This window comes from Pseudonaja textilis, chromosome 2 (genome assembly GCF_049901715.1).
Source record: "Pseudonaja textilis isolate UNSWEBS1 chromosome 2, rPseTex1.2, whole genome shotgun sequence".
Classification (NCBI taxonomy): domain Eukaryota; kingdom Metazoa; phylum Chordata; class Lepidosauria; order Squamata; family Elapidae; genus Pseudonaja; species Pseudonaja textilis.
The window spans coordinates 229625869-229648822 of NC_141991.1; the positions used below are offsets into that span (position 1 = coordinate 229625869).

Sequence of the window (22954 nt, forward strand, 5' to 3'; positions counted from 1 at the left end):
GGTGGACTAAGGCAATTATAGAATGGATTCCACTTGGTGAAAAGCATCTCCACAAAAAAGAGATCTAAAACAAGGTGGATCGACATCAGCAAGTATTGTGGGCCCAACTGGCAAAGGAAAGCTCAAGACCAGGGGTGTCAAACTCATGACCCGCGGGCCAGATGCATCACGTACTTGCTACGCACTTGCCCAGTTTAGTGAAAGGGGGGGGAAGTCACGATATGTCACGTGATGTGCATTTGACACCCCTGTTCAAGAGGTATTGATTGGAAACATTCAGAACAGGCCTTCATCCTACAGACAATGGCTAGGATGATGATGATGTTCCCATCCCACCAAAGTGACTTGATAATTTGTCACAAACCTATTCTAAACATCATACATTCCAACGCAGTAAATTGGTTTGAATGTAGGACCATAACAATACACATCTCATATCATACATTTCATCTCACAATGAGGAACAATCATACCCCCAAAAAATCTAACTATCATTGTTTGCGGGGGAAAGAAACTATTACTCTCAATTCAGACCCCCAAAATTTTCTGAACAAAGACAAATTACAATGGCTTTATTAAATACCAATAATGCCAAATTAGATGTTGACTTAATATTGAGGGAGTGAGAAATGCTGTTTTCCATAAAATAGTGCCAGTGACCAAAAAGCTTTGACTTCATGAATCTGATGGTTATGTAGCATTTCACCACTCACACTTAGTCATTTGGATTGCACATTTTGAAAGTAGTGAAATAAAGAAATGATTATGGATCTTCAGATCAAATAAGCATCTGAAATGTTGTTATTTATTTTATATATACATTTACTACACTGTAAACTTCTAAAGCATCTAAATCAGTGCTTCCTAAACTGGAGTAAATTATCTAAAATTGGGTATAAGTGGTTTTTCTTTGGGTAATAACACATAAACATATTACCCAAACATACCAGGGATATTTAAATTGACTTAAAGTGTTTTACCTACATTGGGTAAAAACGAATTTCTGATAAGTGGTTTGGGTAATGAAGCAAAATGTTTGGGAAGCATCGCTCTAAGCAGTTAATAAAACGATACAGCGACAATTAAAACTTAAAGTATTAAAATAAAGTCATCAACATTAAAACTCTGAGTTTATACCATAGAGACTTTTCAAAAACCAGCCAAGGAAGTTTTGAATTCAACTGAGAGATCAATCACTTCACTGCATGAGGGGATATGGGCAACAATAACAAATATTTGGTCTGCAAATAACTTCTTTATCGGAATATATTTAGATCCTGGCTTGTGCCAAATGACATGAGCAAGCTAAAGCTGATCTTGCGGGATTATTAGCATTTTTTGTGTTAGACTGATCAACAGTGTTGTCATTATTGTCAGGGAAAATAGTGCATGTGGCTTGGGTTGGACTATGCCTAATAACCTTTCCTATTTTTTCTTTATCTTAATAAAAAGCTTTGTAAGAAAGTCATGATCAACAACATGCTGGAAAGCATAGATTTAATTATTGTGGTGGAACCTCCAGCTACAGTACACTGGAGGAAGGTGTTAAGAGGGGGCATGGCTTAGAGTCCTTGCACTGCAAGAAGTTGCAAGCCTGATCTCATGCACAATCCCTGAAGCCTTATCTCACCAATCTCAAAGGAATGTCTTCAGTCTGGTGAGATTCTCAGATCATATCAATGAGCCTCAGTGGCACAGTGGTTAGAATGCTGTACTGCAGGCTACTTCTGCTGCCTGCCTGCAATTGGCAGTTCAAATCTCACTGATTCAGCCTTCCATCCTTCCAAGGTGGGTAAAATGAGAATCCAAATTGTTGGGGGCAATATGCTGACTCTGTAAACCACTTAGAGAGGGCTGTAAAGAACTGTAAAGCAGTATATAAATCTAAGTGCTATTGCTATCATGGCTGACTAATAATAAAATTTCTGCTTGAGATTGTTTATGAGTGGTTCCGATTGCTTGTGCCTGATGTTTATGGAAAAATTAAGGGCTGGTACCTATCAGTATAAATTGGTATAATCTAGGATGGTAGGGACGCATATTAAACTAGGAATCCTTAGATTGGTGATAGTTGCATGTTATACTCTAATTAATAATCACTGCAGAAGGTTATAATCAATGGGAAAATCTGAGGAAAAATGTCTAATATTCTGAATGAATAAGATCCACATTATTCTGCTAAGGGAGATAAGAGAAGGGTGGGAATAACATAAAAGAGGACCATTAAGTAATTTAAGAATGGCATGACTACTATCATAATTACTGAAAAAGACTGAGAAAGTAATAAGCTTATAAGAGTGAATGTGGGACAGAGTGTTTTATGGTAGTCAAAACTCAAATTCCATAATAAAATATGGTCATAGAAGGAGGAAAAAAGTTAGAAATTGCTATGAAAATAAATTACTATAAGAAGTTAAAGTACAACTTTTGCATTAGGATGCATTGTAAAAAAAGATTAACCTCCAAATAAGGGGAATGGAAAATGATGTGAAAAAAAGGATATGGAAGCTGCTTGGAACAGGAAAAAAAAAAGATTCTGAAGAGGATTCAATTCAATGCATTGTTTTAAATGGTTAGAAAAATATGAATAGTACACAGTAGCACTATGAATAAAAAAAATAAAAACCTGTGCTCGTTTCTCTCTAATTTCCTGTTGCTGTAATCTTCGCTTTTCTCGCTTTTCTTGCAATTTTTCAACTTCTTTCACACAATTTGATTTTCTACGTGCTTAAAGAAGAAAGACAGTTTTTGTCATACCATGTATTTCAAGTTTTCACAGTTTTTAAATTAGTAAGATTGAGAACTGTCCATGTTAGTTTAATTCAATATAAATGGGTTTAAAAATTCATAATATATAACCATCTTCTGAATAACCATTTTGACCTGTGGGAGGTGGAATGAAAAAATTGCCAGAGAGCTTGACAATGTATTGTTCAAATAGCCAGCCTATTAATATTATCTAGTTGCTACTCAACTGCACCATAGTTTGTACACCACCTGCAAACTAACAAATTCTGCTGGCTGCTCTCCCAGAGACAGAATTTTAATATAGGCCAGAGAGATTTTTTTTTTTCTTAACAAATCCGGGCTGAAAATAACCCTTCAACCAGTGTTTTGTTTTTTTTCATAGTCCCACCCTCCTCCTTCCCTTATTTTGTAATGTTAAGCAATTATCTTATCGTGGGCGTGTTACATAATAGTTAACAAATACAGCAATTTTTTTTATTTGAAAATCTGTTGGCCTAGCTAAGGGACAGGGGACTTTCTAGGGAAATGTTTTCAATACTTATTTAATACTGTTTATGTCATAATCATTATTGCTGGCCCTGGAGAATAAGAGAGGATAGCATAACTCCTTAACAAGGAGAGCAGAGTCCCCCGCTTTCCAGGAAGACTATGTGAATTCTCTTCTGTTAAGACTACTTGACTTAGAGGTCTCACCTAAATGGCTAGTTCAGCTTGAAGGTAGAGTGTCTACCTGTCTTACCTAGGCCAGCAGGATATGGAAAAAAAGAAGTGACAACACAGAAACAGCCACTAATGCACGTTACTGTCTTGGTTTGTCCTAATGTAAGATCTGGCCGATTTTAAACTCAGCTTGTTAGTTAGAACAGAATTCTTAATCTATTCTATTGAAAAATAATCACAATGTTGTATTATAACAAGATATAATAATGCTATAGTTAAATCTCTATTTAAGCATCATGTAATCATCCAAGAGAGTCTACATGTAATGCCTAAAATAAATCCTTGATACATGGTTTACATACAAGGGGGTCCAAATTCCTTTTTTGCAGCTTGAACTGGAGATATATCTGAAACACTACCATTCTGTTGTGTAGATGATGACTGTTCAGGAAGTTGAGTAGGTCGTGCACGTGCAGAACCAATCACTGAAAAGATCAAAATAAAGTGTTTATTAAAAAGATTTACTAGGAAAATGAGGCAAAATGGAAAAGAAATAAGTGTAATTATTTCACAATTCAGTGACTTGTTAATGATAATTATACTGTTTATTAAATCTGATACTGTTTAATGAAGCAAATTATAGTTGGGAAAAATCAGCATACTTCTTGGAGATAAATCAAAACATAAGAATAAGTTACGTAACGAATCAGTAGTTGAATTAATCTTTCACAAGTGATTGTCAATCTTTATGTAAGAAATAAAATTCATGTGTCACTCTGGCAGAACCATACAAGTACACATAACTATCAGGGCCAGTAGACTTACTCTGGTGGATCTTCCTTGTGACAATACAATCAACCAAAACAAGTTATACAATTATAACTTTAAAAAGTTATAGGTAGTATTTAATGGTAGGTGGTTACTCATATGTTCCATAAGAACTAGTTAGGCCCCATTGTCTAAATATTAGCTCATGCATTACAGATTATGGGACTCCCACACCTTATTCCAATAAAAATATTCATACCAGCAATGAGAGGTGATCAGCCAAACAATGAAGCAGAGGAGTATTAATCCTCTGGTAGAGATGGGGGAGAAATGAGTCATGAGCAGAAATGTACTACATGAAAGTTTTCATTCCAGACCTGCAGATCATCCCTTACTCAAAACACTTGTGCTTCTGAAACTCTCCAAGAGATTTCTAAAAATAAATAAATATTCATTGCTGGACTTATATTCTACTCCAATTATAAATGATTTTGCCAGCTTACTTATCCTATTCTACAAAATAAGGATTTTTTTAAAATACAAAAGCATAAAAATCAGCAAGTAACAAACAACTCACAATTCTATACTGGAGAAATGAACAAATTCAAAGAGAATATCCTAAGAGGGACCAATTGTTCCCAAGGCTTGCTAGAAAAGCCAAGTTTAATAATGTTTTGCAGCCCAGTAAAACTGGGGAGGCTGGGTGGTGGTGGATCAACCGAAAGTCTCTTTCATCTTATCTTATCTGACAGACAGAAATAATTAAAAGGTGGCAGTCCTCAAGCCAGGTTTTAAAGATGATATCTAGACCCTCAAATTACATCTAGAATCTAGGGCTGTTGAAATAGAGAAGTTGTGTGGGGAAATCATAACAAACACACAGCTACTCCAATTACTACATTGTAAACTAGCTGTACAGGTAGTGCTCAACTTAGGCCCACAATTGAATCAGGAATCTCATTAGTTGGGCAGTGTTGATAAGCAAGGCATCATGTGACTACAGGAGGCAGTTCAGATTTTCAGGATTTGAGCTATGTTTCTGCACCATGCCAGAAGAGTTCAGTTCCCCTTAACTGGCAGTTCCTTCTCCCACAAAATGAGAGGGGGCCCTCTCAGCAAGTGACAATAGCTTGCAATCTTCCCTGTTGGCTTCTCCATTGATTTTCTGGGGAAACCTGAAGAGAAACTTAGAAGTGGCAATCACATGATCGTAGAGTACGTGGCAACCAGATGCAAGTGCAAACAGGTTGTCAAGCTCCCAAATCACATTCACATGATTGCAGGAGCGGCCATGATGTTTTACGACCACTAAAAGGGCTTTACAAGTCATAAAGCACCTTTTCTAAGGCTATCGTAACTTTGAACAGTTTTTAAATAAATGGTTCTAAGTTGAGGACTACCTATAGTTTCAAAGTAGTCTTCAAATGCTGCCTCAGGTAATATACATTGCAGCAGTCCAAACAAGAAGTGACCAATCATGTTTAAACATGAGTGACTAAGTAGTGCCTCCTACTTTAGAAAATGTCCAGAACTTAGAGGGAATCCCTCTGGAGTCAGATGGTTTCCTAAATTGCATAGGAACCCTACCCCAAAACCACTCTATTTGGGACCATGTCTAGATTTATTTTGTGCACCCAGATCCTATAAACGTCTAGCTATCAGGACAATACTGCATTATCTGTTTGACTAGGGGTGGAAATATACAATTGGATTACATCAGCATATTTATAACTGATGCCATATCAATATATCAGTCCCCAACATCCTTGTGTGCATATAAAGTAGAAGTTGGGAAAGCATCAAGCTGTGAAATACCATAAGCCAGAGGTCTCAGCTCAACTTCTCCCCTTTCCACCAACTGGAACCAGATCATCACTCCAATACAGTGCCTACCACTCCATGACCTCGGTAACTTTCCAGAAAGATATCAAATACCAGCTAACTAACTATAATTATATTAGGATCTGTATTACTTGGAGTATATTACATTGCATTAAAATGGAAAATAAAATTGCCATGCAAAGTTTTACAGAAGAGAAAGACAGATTTTCTTTTCTTTATAGCTGGACTTGGAATTAAATTTTAAAAATATGCAAACTAACTTACCTCTGTTATCTCTAGCAGGAGTTTCAATTTTAGAAGGAGCCACAGTCCTTCGATTCTAGAGAAAGGACAGACATTCTATAATTTGTTATCCACGTCTAAACAAACTTGTTGGGAGATTTGAAGCCCTTCAGCAGGTAAAAAGAACAGCAAATCAACCAAACTTATACATTTGGGAAGTCCCTAAATTATTCTCATAACCATCTACAAAAGCAGCTCTATCCTTCTGACAAATGTGTAAAAAACTGCAGAGACTGAATGTCAATATAGTAAACAAAAAAGTGAAGTAAGTATTTTCTAACTAACTATAATCTCTTTTGAGGGAGATGGGCAGTTCAGAAATGTGAAAACTAAATTAACTACTACCCCCACCAAATATATGTATCTTATAAAAAATTGGGGATGACAACCAAATTATCAAAATAATAATGAAGACTGTAGTAGGAGTGAAATTCCATATAAAAGTTATTAAAAATTAAAAGACAAAATATGTAACTTGCAAATTATCTTGGGTTCACGTACGTATGATGCAGCTGTATTTGGAATATACTGGCACAATACAAGAGGCCCATACGGATTTAATATGAAAGCTCAAAATGCAAATAGGAGAAGATATTAATGAATATTTATCAATCATTTTAGAACTATAAATTGCAGTAACAAAGGATTTCAATATTATTGGATTATTGTTTTAGAGATATTTATTTGTTAGGCTTTTAATGTTTTAATGCTGCAAGCTGCTCAGAGTTGTTTCATTACAAATAGGTGGCAAATAAAATTCAATAAAATAAATAAAAAATAGGAAAGTTTAATCCTTGTCCTGCACTTGGCCAGGCAAATCTCTCTCTCCCTCTTCCTTACCAAAGAGAAGATGAAAAGTCTGCTGTCCATACCAATGAATTCATTAGCTGATAAGGTTATTTTTATTTAAAAATATTTAGTTTAGCCTTACAATTTGCTATGAACACTTTGACACTATAATCCAGGGCTGTCAAACTTCCAACCCATGGGCCAGATATGTCACACGATGATTACTTCCATGCCTGGTTTAGCGAAGCGGAAAAAGTCCCGATATGTCACGTGACACCACCATGACAACATGAGTTTGACACCCCTGCTATAATCCATAACAAAGTTACTTCCCATTGTTCAACTTTTTACATAGAGCATTGTTACTATCTTCTGTAAGACTGGAATGGTTTCAGTATAGATGAAGAACTCTTGACATAAAATATCCCTGGCTGCTCGATCACACGCTTCCACTTAATAATTCGTTATAAAACATAACTGTCCAGCTTCCAGATAAGGTTCTATGGTGGACTAGATGTCTCTGAAGTAACAAAGACAGCAGAGCAAAAGTGAAAGATTTTTTGACTGGGAGACTGATCTATTTACATCCCAATTTGCAATTTCTTGTGAGATTGCGGGATGGAAGTCTAACAGTCTTCTCATGGGTAGAATGTCTGGGGGGACAAGGGGAAAACAGCACATTTATACACACATTACGCTTGCACACACAATGTGTAGCATTTTAAAGGACATTAAGTTCTACCAAAGCCTCATTTTCTTAAACACTTTTGGTTTCAATCAATTTACAGTAGAAAAGAGGTCTCTGAAAACAGCTGGACAAAGAAAGCAGTCTCTCAGAGAGCCAGCTTTCCTTCTGAATTACAGAAAGTAAAACAAAGAGGAAATACTTTTAAAAGACATTAAAACAACAGCAAAGAGCTTAATCAGATTTTTGACAAAGAAAGATATAAATAAACAGGACAGTATAAATCTGAAGGAGTAATATTTTGAAAGTGCTTTAGTACTATATGGAATGAATTAAATAAACAGGCCAGATCTTCCTGTTAGTACTGATTTTTTTAACACCAAAGGGAAAAGACAATTGGTGGAATTTATAAAACAAGGAGAAAGGTGTATCATGAGATGGTCTGTGTTATTAAAACTACAGAAAGACAGATTGGACTAAAGTTTTAAGAACAAAGAGAAGTCTAAAGAGAAAAAGAGAGTGAGGTTTGCCTTCATTTTTGTAATTGACTTACTTTTAATTTTGGATTATAAATAAGAGAATGGCAACTACTAGAAAAGTTACAACACATGGGAAGGAGAAGATTGTTACAGCAACTGACAGAAAAAAGGGAATTATCCCAGAAATATTACAAAAATATTAAATGAGTAAGAAGGGAAAATAGGTCTGTAAAGATGAATGAAGAAGTTACAAAAAATCTTAAAGAATCTATAGAGGAAATTATTTTGGGGGGGATAATATTGAAATCAGGGAAACAGCTGGCTGTAATGACTGAAATTCACATTATGTTATAATCTAAAAGAAAATTTTGATAAAATAAAGTTAAAGAAATCTTATTTCATTGTCTTTAACGTTTTTTAAAAACCAGAACACTGTTAAATTTTCAGTTCTAAAATAAAGATAATTATAAACTAAGAGACACAATGAAGTACAGTGACTTCAACTAAATAAATATTATATACATTACCAACCTTCACAATTTTGTTTACTTTTGCCGAGGGTGTGGGAGGTGGAGGAGTCTCTGGGCTAGGATCATCTTCTTCAGGAGCTAGGTCTGGGTTAAGCGAAAATATACTCTCCAAGTCAATCTTTTAAAAGAAAAAATAGTTTAAAATAAATACAGAGAAGCATTTACTTCCCTTTTTTCAACAAACAGTCCTTATATAATATTGCCACCAAAATTAAAGGTCTTCCTTTTTTCTAAAAAGAGCAGAACCTAATAAATTAGGGCAAAATGAATTACTGACATTCTCTACTAACATAGAAAGAAAATGCTTCTTTTGTTCAATTCTGAGCGAAATTCTGAAATTTTAGGAATTACAGCTGTCTTTTGCCACATTATTGATCAGCAGAGTCTCATCAGAGATATATCACTGCTTGATATAAGTCTAACTGATCTATTTCCTTTTTATTTAGTTGATATACTGCCTTTCTCCTCAAACAAATGACTATTTTTCTTGATAATACAGGTGACTATATTTCTTCCCAACTGTGTTTCAGGTTCTTTTCTTTGAATAAAGGAAAGTACATTTCAGATAATCAAAAAGATATATGTCTCAAGGAAGGGTGCTAATAAGTGGTAAGTAGTCCTCAACTTAAGTTCATTTAGTGACTGTTTGAAGTTACAATGGCATTGAAAAGAGTGACTTATGGCCGTTTTCAAAATTTATGACCATTGCAACATCTCCATGGTCACATGATCAAAATTCAGGCACTTAGCAACTGACTCATATTTATGACTGTTGCAATGTTCCAGACCTTTTGCGACTTTCTGGCAAGTAAAGCCAAGTTGCTTAACAACAGAAATGCAGGTCTAGCTATTTGGGGTCAATATTGGGTATTGGGTCAAGCTATTTCTTGCAAATTCAGCTGGTGATGAAATTTTAATTATTTCTTCCATTAGACTGATTTTTTAAAAGCATACAATACCTTTGAACCATATTGTTACAGTTTTCATTGAATGCAATTCATATTATACAACTATTTCTACAACTATTTCTACAAATTGATATTGTATCTGGTTTGAAGAATTTCACTTTTCATAACATTTAGATGGTTAAAGAGACAATACCTCTTTTCCTTTAGTATCACCATTTTCAATCCATTCTACAGTAACACTTTCATTATCCTCATTTAGAGATGTTACCATAGCTTCATGTATTCGACCTGGAAGGAAAGTATATTACGTTTTAAAATATGATCAAAAGATTCTTAAAAACATATTGTACAACATATTGCAATACAATGGCTCTTAATACCCAGGCTATTTTCTCTGACAAACGATAGGTTGGAAAAGATTCATGTACCAATTGCTTTTTCAGCCAACTGAAGAAATCAAGCTGACCTCTATTTGCCATTATGCTCTTATTGGGAGACTTTTTCTCCCTAAACTGATAATAGAAACTGAAGTCTCCTTATGCAACATAAAAACCATTCTTATAAGTCCTCCCCCTTCCAAATATTTTCTCTGAAAATATTTTCTGTTTTGAATCCTTGGTGCTTTCTGAGCTTGGCTGTTTGCACACAGACATTTCATCACCTGATTAGGTAATCTTCAGTGTTAGTGTGGGGGTTTTATATACAGTTGCTTGCCCTGCCAATGATAGTTTTCTCCTTGTGGTTCCTTGACTAGGGTAGTTTTCTGTTTGAATACTTTGTGTGCTTTTCTGGCTGTAGGCTGCTAGAAACCCTATGTTCTGGACTTTCTGTTCCCTTCTTAGCTTTTTGTAGTCCTCATTGAATAGTGTATAAATGTATTTATCTCTATGTGTCTATAGATAGATGATTGGTCTAGGATGCTCATCGTTTCCTTATTGAAATAATGGTTAACTCTATTCATGGGTGTGTGAGAGTAAAGAGTTTTCATCATGTCTTCTGACTGCTAGTTGGTGTTCACCAATGAGCTCTACTAAGACCACTTCCAGTGACCGGATGATCCGACATGCCATGTTTTGTGGGAGACATAGCAGTCAAAAGGCAGCTGTAGAATCCAGACTATCAATAACTTTCTCTAAATTATAGAGATCTTAAAGAGACTCTTGTGTACTCCGGTCAATCGGGACTTTTTGTGAGCTCAACAGCAAAATCTCATATTTTTGCAGATGCTTGTGATAACTTGGATATTTTTGTAGCCACTTGTGATCAGTTGGGAGTTGTGTGTTTTGTCATACTGAGCCATTAATGTAGCTATTTTAAAATCAACATTCTTTATAATTACCTTGGATTTTAATTTTCTTATGACTTCAAGATTTAAAAGTCTTCAAAACTGTGAGTTATGTATTTGCTGATTGAGTCCCTCTTTAATCCACTTAAAAAGAAAGAAAAATATGTGTATACAGCAAAAGGATGACTATATTGTTTCTGGTAAGTTCTTAAAACATTAAGAATTTGGATGAAAATTATTTAAAGACATGGAAATTAACTAGAACTGTCCTCTTCTTCAGGAAAGAATTTTGTTTATAAGCTACTGATAAGAAGGCTTTGAAGTTTAATCATTGGATGATGGCTATGTTAAGAAAATTTACCAGCCTTCTAGACTCAAGAATTGTGTGATCTACTTAACCCTATACTGCAACCCAAACTACTGAAGAGAATCAAGTTTCTTTGAATCAAAATGAAAAGGTTATTATGGAGGATTCCAAAATTATAACCTAAAAGAAGGAAATTATTGGATTTACAAATGGAGCTGCTATACTATTTAAAAATCAACAAGAGATACATGCACAAATAACTAAAGAGCAACGTGGATTACTTATTTTAAATCAGAATATGAGAAGTTCAATATATACTTTATGTTTAAAGATTCCTGAGAGGAAAGAGAAAAGCAAAAGCAAAATTGGTTTCTTGGATTATGGTTAAATAGTAGATTGCAATCTCTAGTGTTGTTTAATAGACATTTAGATTAGATACTTTTCTTTTTGAAATTTTTAAACGAGTGTAATGGGTTGGTACACAATATATATTATTACTCCTGATACATAAATAAGATCTTTGGTAATGCTTAAGGGTTTTGAATTTCTGTAATGTTTAATTCTTAATTAGGATTTGATTTTCATTATTAAAGAGAGGTATTTGGATTTCATTTTAAATAGAAAAGGCGGCTGTATACTTATGTATTTTTATAACTTTTATTGGATTTCTGTTAATGAATAAAATGAGTTACAGATTTAGACTTTTTATAAAAAATGGGTGAGGTATGTAACAAAGATGTATTTGGTTGGTGGTAATGGGTCATCAACTTTGTGCGTTTGGGGTCATGGTTTTGGTTCACATTGTTTTAGTTATTCCTTGAGATTACATATGGCTTGCTGGCATTTGTTAATGGCTAATCCATGATATTAAATAATTAGCTTTCATAACAACGTGAACATCAAGGGCAACTCTGTCAATAATATAAAGGAAAAGATAATAATACTGTTTAATTGTCAAGGAATCACAGTTTGAGGTTTTTCATGATTAACACAAATTGCAACCATCTTCAGGAACTGGCATTTTTGAAATCACAAACTAAACACTGGCTAAGTATACAATTTCCTTGTCCTTACATTATCTTTTATGGTTACAATCTATAAGAACATCTTTGCAAATCAGCCAATAAAGCTTATACACTATTCTTCATATATTGCACTAAATATAAGAGAGAATAAGGTTCAACATTCTTCAAAAAATTCAAAAAAGATACTTCAAAATTAATGGAAAAATGAGCACGCCTCTTTAAAGCATCCAAAATTTTATTTTCAGACATGGCAGATTTAGTTAGTCAACTCATTAAAGCAGAGAAATCCTTTTTCTGAGTCACATGGATGCTTTAAAATTGCAGCTGTCTGAAAGAGATGCTACGTACACACACATTCAGAAACACTTCTGAATTATTTTCAAACCATCCTAATCAGGGGTGGGATACGACAGGGTTAACTACCAGTTCGGGGTTTACAAGCTTCCCCGCCCGCTGTGAGCCACGTGCCTGTAAATCATCATTAGCACGCTGCATGCAGAGAAGCAGCCTTTGAAACAGCCCTCTTTTCTTGTTTTTTTTTTTTAACTGCAGCTGTGCCTCGTTCGGCAGCTGAAGTTGAAAAATCAGGAAATAAAAATCAGGTAAGAGGTGGGCGGGTGAGCAAAAACATCAGCAGACACAGAACCGGTTCTATGTCTGCTGCTCTTCAGAGCTACCGGTTCTACAGAGGTGGACAGAACCGGTAGAAACCCATCCCTGATCCTAATACTAACGCTTGGAAAAAAATATATGGGAAAACAACAATTTCCATCACCATTCAATTAACAAAAACTTGCTTGCCTGCTTCTTGAAAGGCAGGGATTCCTTGCCATCAGTAATTAATAATATTTACAAATCTATTAAAAGTACCGTGTTTCCCTAAAAATATGCTCTACCCTGAAAATAAGCCGTAGCTTGATTGGGGGGGGGGGCTGATATGCCCTACCCCAAAATAAGCCCTCATGAAAGGGGTGAGCATGGCCAGCATAGGAGGCAGCCCTTCCCTTCCCAGGTCACCTCATGGCTGCTCAGCCTCTTAATCAGGCCCGTGGATCAGCTGAGCCAGCAAGGGCCAAGAGCTGCCTCTTGTTCCTTCTCTCTGCGTGAAGCCTGTTCCTTTCAAGTGATCAAATGTCACTTGAGAAAAGGACACACATCCCAGGATTGCAACGCTGAAGGCTCAGGAAGGAGCCTATTTGGGATATCCATCTGTGCTGAGCTTGAAGAAAGGATGACAGACAGAAAAATCACCCTCACCGTTTTCTTGCCACTTGCCAAAAAGGCTCCATTCTGAGCTTTCAAAGTAGCAACGCTGAAGGCTCAGAATAGAGCCTTTTTGGCGAACGGCAAGAAAATGGGGAGGGGGATTTTTCTGCTTGCCATCCTTTTCTCAAGCTCAGCACAGACTACCAGCTTCGTGGACGGTGGGATGGTCTGCTGTAACCATCACACCAATAAGTAACAGGTGTATGGGGCAAATCACTGGGGCTACCGCTCTTTTTGTGGCCGCCATTAACAGAAGGGGTGCAGTGGCTAGGGTTGCTGAAGCGGCCACTGCGAGGCTGTTCTGCATGGATGGCAGGTGCGACCATTAGGTAAGGGCATGTGGGGCAAGTTTCTCCCCCCTTTCTCCCCCTTCGGCCTCTTCTCCTCACCTTGTGCTGTCTGCACTGCAAGCAAAGAGGAGACCCAACAGCTGCAAAAGTGGCCATGAAGAAGCTGTGGGCGGTAGAATGGTCTGCTGGAGCCCTCCGGGAAGCTGGTGCAAGGGGTCACTCGCCCCCTGCCTACCAGTACATGGGGGAATTAAGATACCCCCAAAAAGAAGCCCTAGCCATTGGGGGGGGGGGGCTCAAAAGAAAATAACACCCAGTCTTATTTTGGGGAAAACACGGTATATAAAAGAAAGTAATATTTAAAAATAAAAGTATTTTTATTTAAAAAGTACTCAAAAAGTAAAATTGTGTATTTACATACATATATAATATTTGGAACATTTGGCCAGACAGTAAAATTGGTTCTCCAATGATTTTTCCAACTGCAGACATTTTTTTTCATGAACATGAATATAATTAAATTATTTTACCCCATGGAATGGCAAACAAGAAGCATTCAATATTTACCTCTATAGCAAGGGTGTCAAACTCGCAGCATCACGTTGTCATCACATGAGTTATCTTGACTTTTTCCCCCTTCGTTAAACTGTGGGAATGGCCAGCATGTGACACATCCAGCCGCAGGCCCTGAGTTTGACACCCTGCTCTATAGGATTTACACTTACCCCCCCCCCCCAAAAAAACCCACTATTAAGAACCATGATTCCGCCAAAAAAAAAAAAAAGACCCTTTAGTGCAGTGATGGCAAACCTTTTTGTTATGGTGTGCCAAAAGCGCTTGCACATGCAATAGTGTGCATACTGGCACCCACAATGCAATGTGCCTCACCCCCCTGCGCATGCAACACCCCCCCGCCCCCTTACCTGCACTGCACATGTTCACAACTTCCAGTTGATTTTCGGCTCGTTTGAGGCTTTTTTTGCCCTCCCGGGGGCTCGAGGAAAGCCTCTGCTGCCTTTGGAGGCCGAAAAATGGGCCTGTTACATCACTTCTGGTATACTATTTTTTGGTCTCCAAAGGCTGTAGAGGCCTACCTCAAGCCCCCGGGAGGGCAAAAACAGCCTTCCCCAGGCTCCAGAGGCACTCCAGAGGCTGAAAACAGGCACTTCTGGTACTTCTGGAAGGCCTGTTTTTCGGCCTCCTGGGGCTGCAGACACTTCCCTCGAACTCTCACTTCCCACTGGGAGGCCAAAAACGGCCTCAAGTAGGTCGAAAATCAGGTGAGAGGCATGCACATGCGCAGTGCAAGTAAGTTTGGCTGGGGCTCACGTGCTCACACAAATGACTCTGCGTGCCACCTGTGGCACGCGTATGATAGGTTCGCCATCACGGCTCTAGTGTTTGTATTTTCTTTTATTTCAGATTCTAATCAATAATACGTAATCTTTTCCTAAATGGCACAATAAACAAAGCCAAAGCAAACTCTGCTTTCTCATTTATCAGATAAACAGCTGTTTTTCTTTTGAGAATTTTTTCTCCTTTGTACATGTTTACAGATTCATCTGGAGAAGTATAAGGACGCCAGGCTCATTTCTTCGGTTTGAATCCATTTCTTTGTTTCTCTGTTAACAAACTCATTCAAACTAACTGTTGAAGACAAAATATATTTTTCTCCTTGGTGAATGATCTTAATTCAGTTGCTAGATAAAGTCTAGACAGAGATTTAAGTTATCTCCTGCCAATAACATAACTACATAAGCAAGAAGACTATATTAAAACTGGCTGAAGTGATCTACTTTGAGATTCAAAGAAACATATGTATAAAAAAAAAGACAAATATCAATAAAACCCTAAAGTAGATTAACTGACGTTTTCCCAAAAAGAATTAAATGGTATGTTCTGTTGTCAGGAAAGCTAAGTATCCTCTCTGACCTCTGTAATACATGGGTCCTCAACTCCTGGGCCACAGCCCATCTCCAGGCATTGAGCCATATGGAACTGGGCTGCGGAAGAGTGTGTATACATCCCCCCTTCTGCAAACAGCAGGGGAGCGCAAAGCCAAAAAGTTTGGGGAACTCTGCTGTAATAGAATACCTTTTATTACATTTTTTTACTATATACATATTAAGAAAATAACTATTCAGAAAAGACACTAAATAAAAAATAATAATTTCCATAAAGTTTATGACAACAGCCCTATATCATACACTGAGAATTTCCTCTCCCAATATTGACAATGCTTTTTAACGTTATCAGTTTAAAAAATGGAGACATTACATGGGAGAGGAACACCAATATTTCTGGCCCTCAGTATAAGGAACTGAGATTCCATCACTTTGAGTATTTATTGTTTATACAGAGCAATTCAATGAAATTTATTACAAATGCAGAAATTAATATTTCTATATGGAAATTAATCTCATAAACATCAAGATAATTGCAGCAAAACCAGACAAGCAGCACCACATCATCAGTGTAGATCTGTCATTTGTACGCACCCTATGGATGCCAAGACAAACTTCTTTTAAATCAGAGATATATTATAATATAAATGTTGATAATCATACTTTTGTGTTGCTCTTTGGTAGACAGAAGAATTTTAAAGAAATTATCAAACTAGAAAGTAACTTTTCATTGAGACTATCTCTGGTAAACAAGTCTATGTGATAAAAGGGAAAAACTCCATCAACTCTACCTTGATTCTTGATGACAACATGGATAGGCCCATTTAGTTTTTCTTGGCAGCAATACGGAAGTGGCTTGCCACTACCTTCATTATAGAATCATTTTTTTTCATCTTCACAATCTAGTCCATGGATTTCTTTATAATCCCTATAAAGACTGAAGTTGGCAAGGCAAGAACCAATTTTCAGGCCAGACAGAATAATTATGGAAACACTGAACAGACGTCTCTAACCCTCAAGTCTGGGGGAAAAGTAACCACAAGTTTGACAGCTCAAAACTTCAGCAAAACTTTTCACTATTTAAAAAAAATGTATTTAAACTATAAACAGCGGTATTGTATTTCAGTAAATGTACAACTACTTAAACGATGGCATCCATACTTTTTCTCATAAATGAGCTACATCAATTCTTGAGAGAAAATATCAAGTAGGTCACCCATCACTGCCAGTACTATTCCACATCCTTAAAAATGATCTAGAGTGGGGGTGTCAAACTCACGTCATCACAGTGGTGTCACGTGACATATCGGGACTTTTTTCCCCTTCACTAAACTGGGCAGAGGCATGGCCAGCATGTGACGCATCCGGCCTCTGAGTTAGACACCCCTGACCTAGAGGATGGAAAGTTGCTTATTACATTTGCAGAGTTAAATTTGGAAGTCATGGCTTGTTGACAATGTATAAAATAAAACTGTGATGTATTAGTGGACCACCAACAGGTTGCCAATCTAAGCATGGTGCACATTAAGGAAATCACTGCATCCAGATCAAAGGAAATAATAAATGTCACTATACTTTGTACAGGTTAGACCTATGTGTCTAAACCTTAGCAAATTTAAGATGTAAGACTTCAACTCCCAGAATTCTTCAGCTAGTATGTTTTATGCTTGAAGAATTGAATAAAATAAAGACTTATTAAAAAGTATTGACTAAAGTAGTACATATTAAAAAGTATTTTGACTGAATATTTTAAATTACTTTTAGGTTTCTTTTAAATAGGGAGTTTATGCAAAATTTTAAATATATAAATGGACATGGAAAAGCTGGAAATGTTTGTAAGAGAGGCGTTGGATGGCTAGACATACCTAACTTGCCAAAGAGAAGAGCAGTAGCTGTCTACAAATATCTAAAAGGCTGTCCCAAAGAACAGGGTGAAGAATCAGCTCTCTATTGAAAGTGAGTGCAGGACTAGAACTAAGAAATTGAAATTAAAAGAAAGAATTCAGGCTAAATACTAGGAAGAATTTCTTAATGGCAGTAGCTGTCAAATAATCAGAAAGCTTGACTGACTCACTTTCATTGGAAATTTTCAGATGAAGGCTGGATAGCTATTTATGGAGAGTGACTTGGCTGATTCTGGCAAAGCATTCTGCTAAATGACTTATACTATGTGAATTGGGAAAGATCTTATAACATTCTACCAATAGTGTGATTGCATATGAACAACTATTTACAGGTCACAGAAAGCTGTATATATGGCTTTGATTAAGTAAGTATGCTAGTCACTAAACCATTTCTGAGAAAAATATGAATCTTAGAGACACTTTCAGTTTTCTTCCAATAATGGGGTTTCTAATGATACTTTCACACATTCAGACGCTTTTATCTAAGGAATATCTCTTATAACACGGTCAATTCGACATTTAATTCCAAGCCTGGACTTCCTGTTATTCTAGTCACATCTTTATGAAGAAATAAGGTATTTTTTCTTTTTGGCAAACATAAGACTTTTGTAGTAATAATAAATAAAATATTCCCCAATGAACATTTTCAAAAATGAATGTTGAAGCTGTTGCAATAGTGCCTATGAAAAGATGCTTAAAGATCAAACTTATCTACAGGCATTAATGTTTAAACAGAATGCTTACCACTGTTTCTAAGCTAAATATTGAAATGATTCTAGGGCATGATAATTTGCAAAAATAGTTGGAATGTCACAAACCTGAAATAATACCCTATATTGCAGCCAGGCTTTGCAATGTTATACTGATTTTACTGAGAGGGCTTATTATTTCTGAACTTTTTACTTCCTATGCCGAAAACCTTAATACATGCTCTGTGAGAATAAAGGAACAGAGAATACTAGGGATCTGGAATCATAGAAGAAAATGATACAACAAATTGCTTCTGTTCTACAAAATGTCACTGTCAGATAAGAGGAGCTATTTTGAACTATACCTGAAGATCCAAAGACAGAGTTAATCCAATCCCAAATGAATATCCATAGCTAGCAATGGAGTACAGGAATCACCAGAGTATGGCAAAGAGGAACCTGTGGAGAGCAACCTAAATTTTGAGGAAATAAAAGTATGATGAAAATCTGCCAGCAATTTGAGTAATATTAATGTGCGCCTTGCTTCTCTGACTTCAACTTTTTATTCCAGTAATATGTTCTAGTTTACAGCATTTTCTAATCAATTTTCATTTTAATGGATGAAAACTTGACTGGCCATCAATTATACCTACACCTACATTTGGGTACATCATTCCATAGGCTGTTATTTTAGCAATTATTCAGTAGAGGCACCTAGACAGGAAAATCAGGTTTGATTATGTTTGATTTTCCTATAACTGTAACTGAACAATCCAACAAATGGAAGCAACTATTAAAAGGCAGTGTGTTTTCCTAGGGCAAATGATATATGAATGGGAGTTGGAAGAACTGGGAACCATCATACTAATACTGGTAAGAGAACTAGAAACACTCATAAATTCTGGGTATTAGGATTCTAGGACGGTCTATCCAATTATGGACACTATGTTTTAAGGATTCAGAACACTATTTGAGAAGAGCAAGGATGATGTTGAATAAGGAAGCTGGAAATAAGACCTATGACAAATATCATATAAGGATGTTGGTGTAGCTAGCCACAAAAAGAATCCATTTTCAAATACCCCAAATCGTGCCACAAAGAAAAACAGACCTATTATCTCTCATTCCAGAAGGCAGGGCAATCAATTGATGTTACAGGACCACTGATTCTGACAGTAAGCTTTATATAAAAAGCCCAAAACTTCTGTTGCTAAGTAAAACATTTATTAAGTGAATTTTGCTCCATTTTTATGACCTTTCTTGCCACAGTTGTAAAAGTGAATCACTGCAGTTGATAAGTTAGCAACACAGTTCGCAAATGGTGATCACAAGACCCCTGGACAATGCAGCCATCATAAATAGGAGTCAGTTGCCAAACATTTGAATTTTGATCATGTAACCATGGGGGTGCTGCAAAAGTCGTAAGTGTGAAAAATAGTCATAAGTCACTTAATTTCAGTGCCGTTGAAACATTGAATGGTCACTAAATGAACTGCTGTATGTCAAGAATTACCTGTACATTACATCTCACCTCAGAGATACAATCATGGACTAAATAATTTACTAAATATCAAAAAATTAATCTTTCTGAATGGAACTAGATGAAAAACTGAGAAACCTGCACTCTGGAAAAAAAACACGCAAAGAAGGTAGTTTTATTTACCAGTAGAAATATAATGCTTAAAGAGGTTTCTATCCATTAAAAAGAGGTGAGAATTCTTATTTGGTTCACATCTTTTTTAATCTAATTTTTACTTCTTACTAAAATGGGTAATTAAATACCATTATTCTTTAGAATGGTTCTTCCATTTTTTCATTCAAAACTTGGGTGAAAAATATATGAATATATTTGGAAACTAATATTTTGAGACTATAAATGTTTCTCCAGCTCAGTTAAGGCTGTGTAAATGAAGTGTAACTGGTCATACATAACCTGACTGCTTTGAGGGCCTTCCCAATTGAAATGTACATGCACAGAAAGCAGTTCAATTGGGTTTGGTACTGCAATGAATCAGCAAACACATGGCTTTGCTAAAATTTAGTGCAATTGTTGCTACAAAGCAAACCTCAGAATGATCTTAGCAGCCCTATTTCTTATAATTTTATAGAGAAATGCATACAATTTTAATAGTTTTAATAGGATTAATTTCAACGTAATTTTGAATCTATGTACATCTACAACTTCTACTAAAATTAACAGAGCTTAAACCCAAATGTCAGTGGGAAGTAAAGTTATAATTTTGGTCCTGAGCTCATATATCTGCATTGGCTCTTCACTAAGAGGAGTAATGATACAGTATTCAGTAGAATAACAGTAGCACTGTATGTGGTCCCACTAACTAGAATATTTAAAAAATGGAAAAAGATTAGGCCAAAAGCCCACCCAGTCAGATATTCTATGCAAAAAGCTTTAGGTATTTTAGGATAGTGGCATTCTCCCCTATCCTCCTCATGTTGTAGATGAGAGCTGTTACAATAATTCCCTTTTAAACAGGAAAAACTACTTCAAGAAAAAGATCAAAGTCAGAAAATTAGGAGGAGAAATTAGTATTTAATCTTTTATCTGCCTATCAGTTCTTTGCCATAAATAACCTTAAATTACCTGAATTCTAAATGTAAGCAATGATGTACGTGGAATACTTAAGCAGACAGGGAAGTTGATTACACTTCAGGAGAAAGACCAATAACACTCTTGTATTATAGTAGACAGACAGTCTATGGAAATAGTTCAAACATCAATTTCTTATATAAATGGTAACTTTGCTGCATTACAAACTTTAGCCAATGTATATCCGGAAGTATCTTAACACAATACAATAAGTAAACAGGCTTAAATAATAAAAATGATCATTCAATTCTTTACCAATCTGTAATCAACATTTATATAGGTAGTCCTCACTTACGAACCACAAGACAAATTGGCAACTCAGGTGCTAAATGTATGGTAGTTAAGACTGACGCCATGTGAGGCCAACTCAAAAGGGTCAGTTCTAGGTGCAGTCGTTAAGCAAATCATCGTAAGTTGCTAAATGAGATAATACAACTGTGATGAGCAACTTCCTTTAAGCTTCCCGTTGATTTTGCTTAGAATATCACAATAGAAATTGTGTAGCCATGGGACACTATGACTGTCATAAATGTGAACGGGCCAAATCACAATCACGTGACCATGGGGATACGACAGCCACAACTTCAAACACTAGTCATAAGACTTGTTTTTCAATGCCATTATATATTACTTTCAAATAATCAATGAATAAATAAACAGCAAGTAAGGACTACCTGTAACCTGTCATTATGTTAGTGAATTTTTTTAAAAATAACATGAGTATGTGCTGCCTCTTATTACAAAGTTCTGAATCTCACCAGCACATATATATTCTACTATTTCTTAATTCTTAAGTCACAGGTGTCAAACTTGTTGCATCACGTTGATGTCACAGGACATATCATGATGTTTACCTTTGTGAAGCTGGGGTGGGCATGACCTGCACGTGACGCATCTGGCCCACAAACCAGCAGGTTGACACCCCTGCTCTAAAGTGATTTAAACCTGTGAGTCTTAGTTATATTAGCAATGCATCCGTACTGAACTTGGCTGATGGTGGGTTCATCTATGTTTTCTTTGCAATAGGAAGGCAGTGGTTTGCTTCTACATTCTTTCAGAATGCTTTTTCAACTTCCCTGCTTAAAGTTCAATATTATTTGTTCCAATTCCTGCTTCACTACAGAATTAGAAGGATTAAAATCTACCAAAAGTTATATTTGTGAGGTAGCATTTACACTTTTTTCCAAACAGTAGGCAACAAGTCAACTACTTTAAAAAAAATTCAAAAGATAGGTAGCAGATGACTGTCAATTAACTTCCAGAAAACAAGAAACATCTAAATCTAGGATTCCTTACAAAAATAAAACAATTTATTTGAAACTATTTGGTAGTATAGATGTTAAACCAGCCAGGAACCTACCCAACCAAAGATACTCCAGGATTTCCATTCATTTCATAACTTTTCATTGATGGTGGTAAGCAATTATATTTCTTATAATTAGTAGAATACAAGAATATTTTTAAAAATTACAATGATCCCAGACAGAAACATTTTGTTAGAGACATATACTCATTTTTATCAGGTGTAATAAAGAATGAGCAAATTCCTTGAACCACTCTGAAAATATACCAAAACCAAGAATTTTAAGATCAGTATAGGTTCCTCTGACAAACTCTTAATATGAGTACCTGCAATTAGAACTGCAGAATCAAAAGTGTATGGAGCACAAATGAAATGCTGAAACAGAAAGCAGAATTAACAATATTTATTTCTTAGTCCTTTGGGTACAATCATGAAAACCTCCGATTTCTAGACATGTGATGAATTTCTAGACATGTCCTGCGTTTGGCAAATATTAAGCTGTGTCCCATAGGTACCGTTCCAGAACGAATTTAAAACTGACCTCATCCCAGCGTCATCAAAAATAACCAGGAGCATCCAATGACATCTCACTCATCATGGCTGAGCAAGAGATTCATTTTGCACGCAACCCTCCGCACGCTGTTATCCACACCATGCAAGTGTAATCTCACCAAAGCTTCCC

The 22954-nt window shown here is 36.1% G+C and overlaps 1 protein-coding gene and 1 long non-coding RNA gene across 8 annotated transcripts in view; one reads left to right on the forward strand and one right to left on the reverse strand.

Moving 5' to 3' along the window:
- The window catches only part of LOC148127406 (uncharacterized), a 679100-nt gene that overhangs the window by 531773 nt on the left and 124373 nt on the right, over positions 1–22954 (forward strand). The gene's annotated exons all lie outside the window — the stretch shown is intronic.
- Positions 1–22954, reverse strand: part of KIF2A (kinesin family member 2A) — a 52024-nt gene that overhangs the window by 27777 nt on the left and 1293 nt on the right. For 2 of the 7 annotated variants that reach the window (XM_026717106.2, XM_087927239.1), the window contains exons 2-7: positions 18727–18834; positions 9885–9979; positions 8785–8901; positions 6283–6337; positions 3771–3893; positions 2627–2727 (exon numbers count right to left, since the gene is read on the reverse strand). In XM_026717106.2, coding sequence (XP_026572891.1) covers positions 2627–2727; positions 3771–3893; positions 6283–6337; positions 8785–8901; positions 9885–9962 — 474 coding nt within the window. In that variant the 5' untranslated portion in view covers positions 9963–9979; positions 18727–18834. The remainder of the gene's footprint in view (positions 1–2626; positions 2728–3770; positions 3894–6282; positions 6338–8784; positions 8902–9884; positions 9980–18726; positions 18835–22954) is intronic. The other 5 variants (XM_026717089.2, XM_026717114.2, XM_026717097.2 and 2 more) reach the window with 3 other exon arrangements.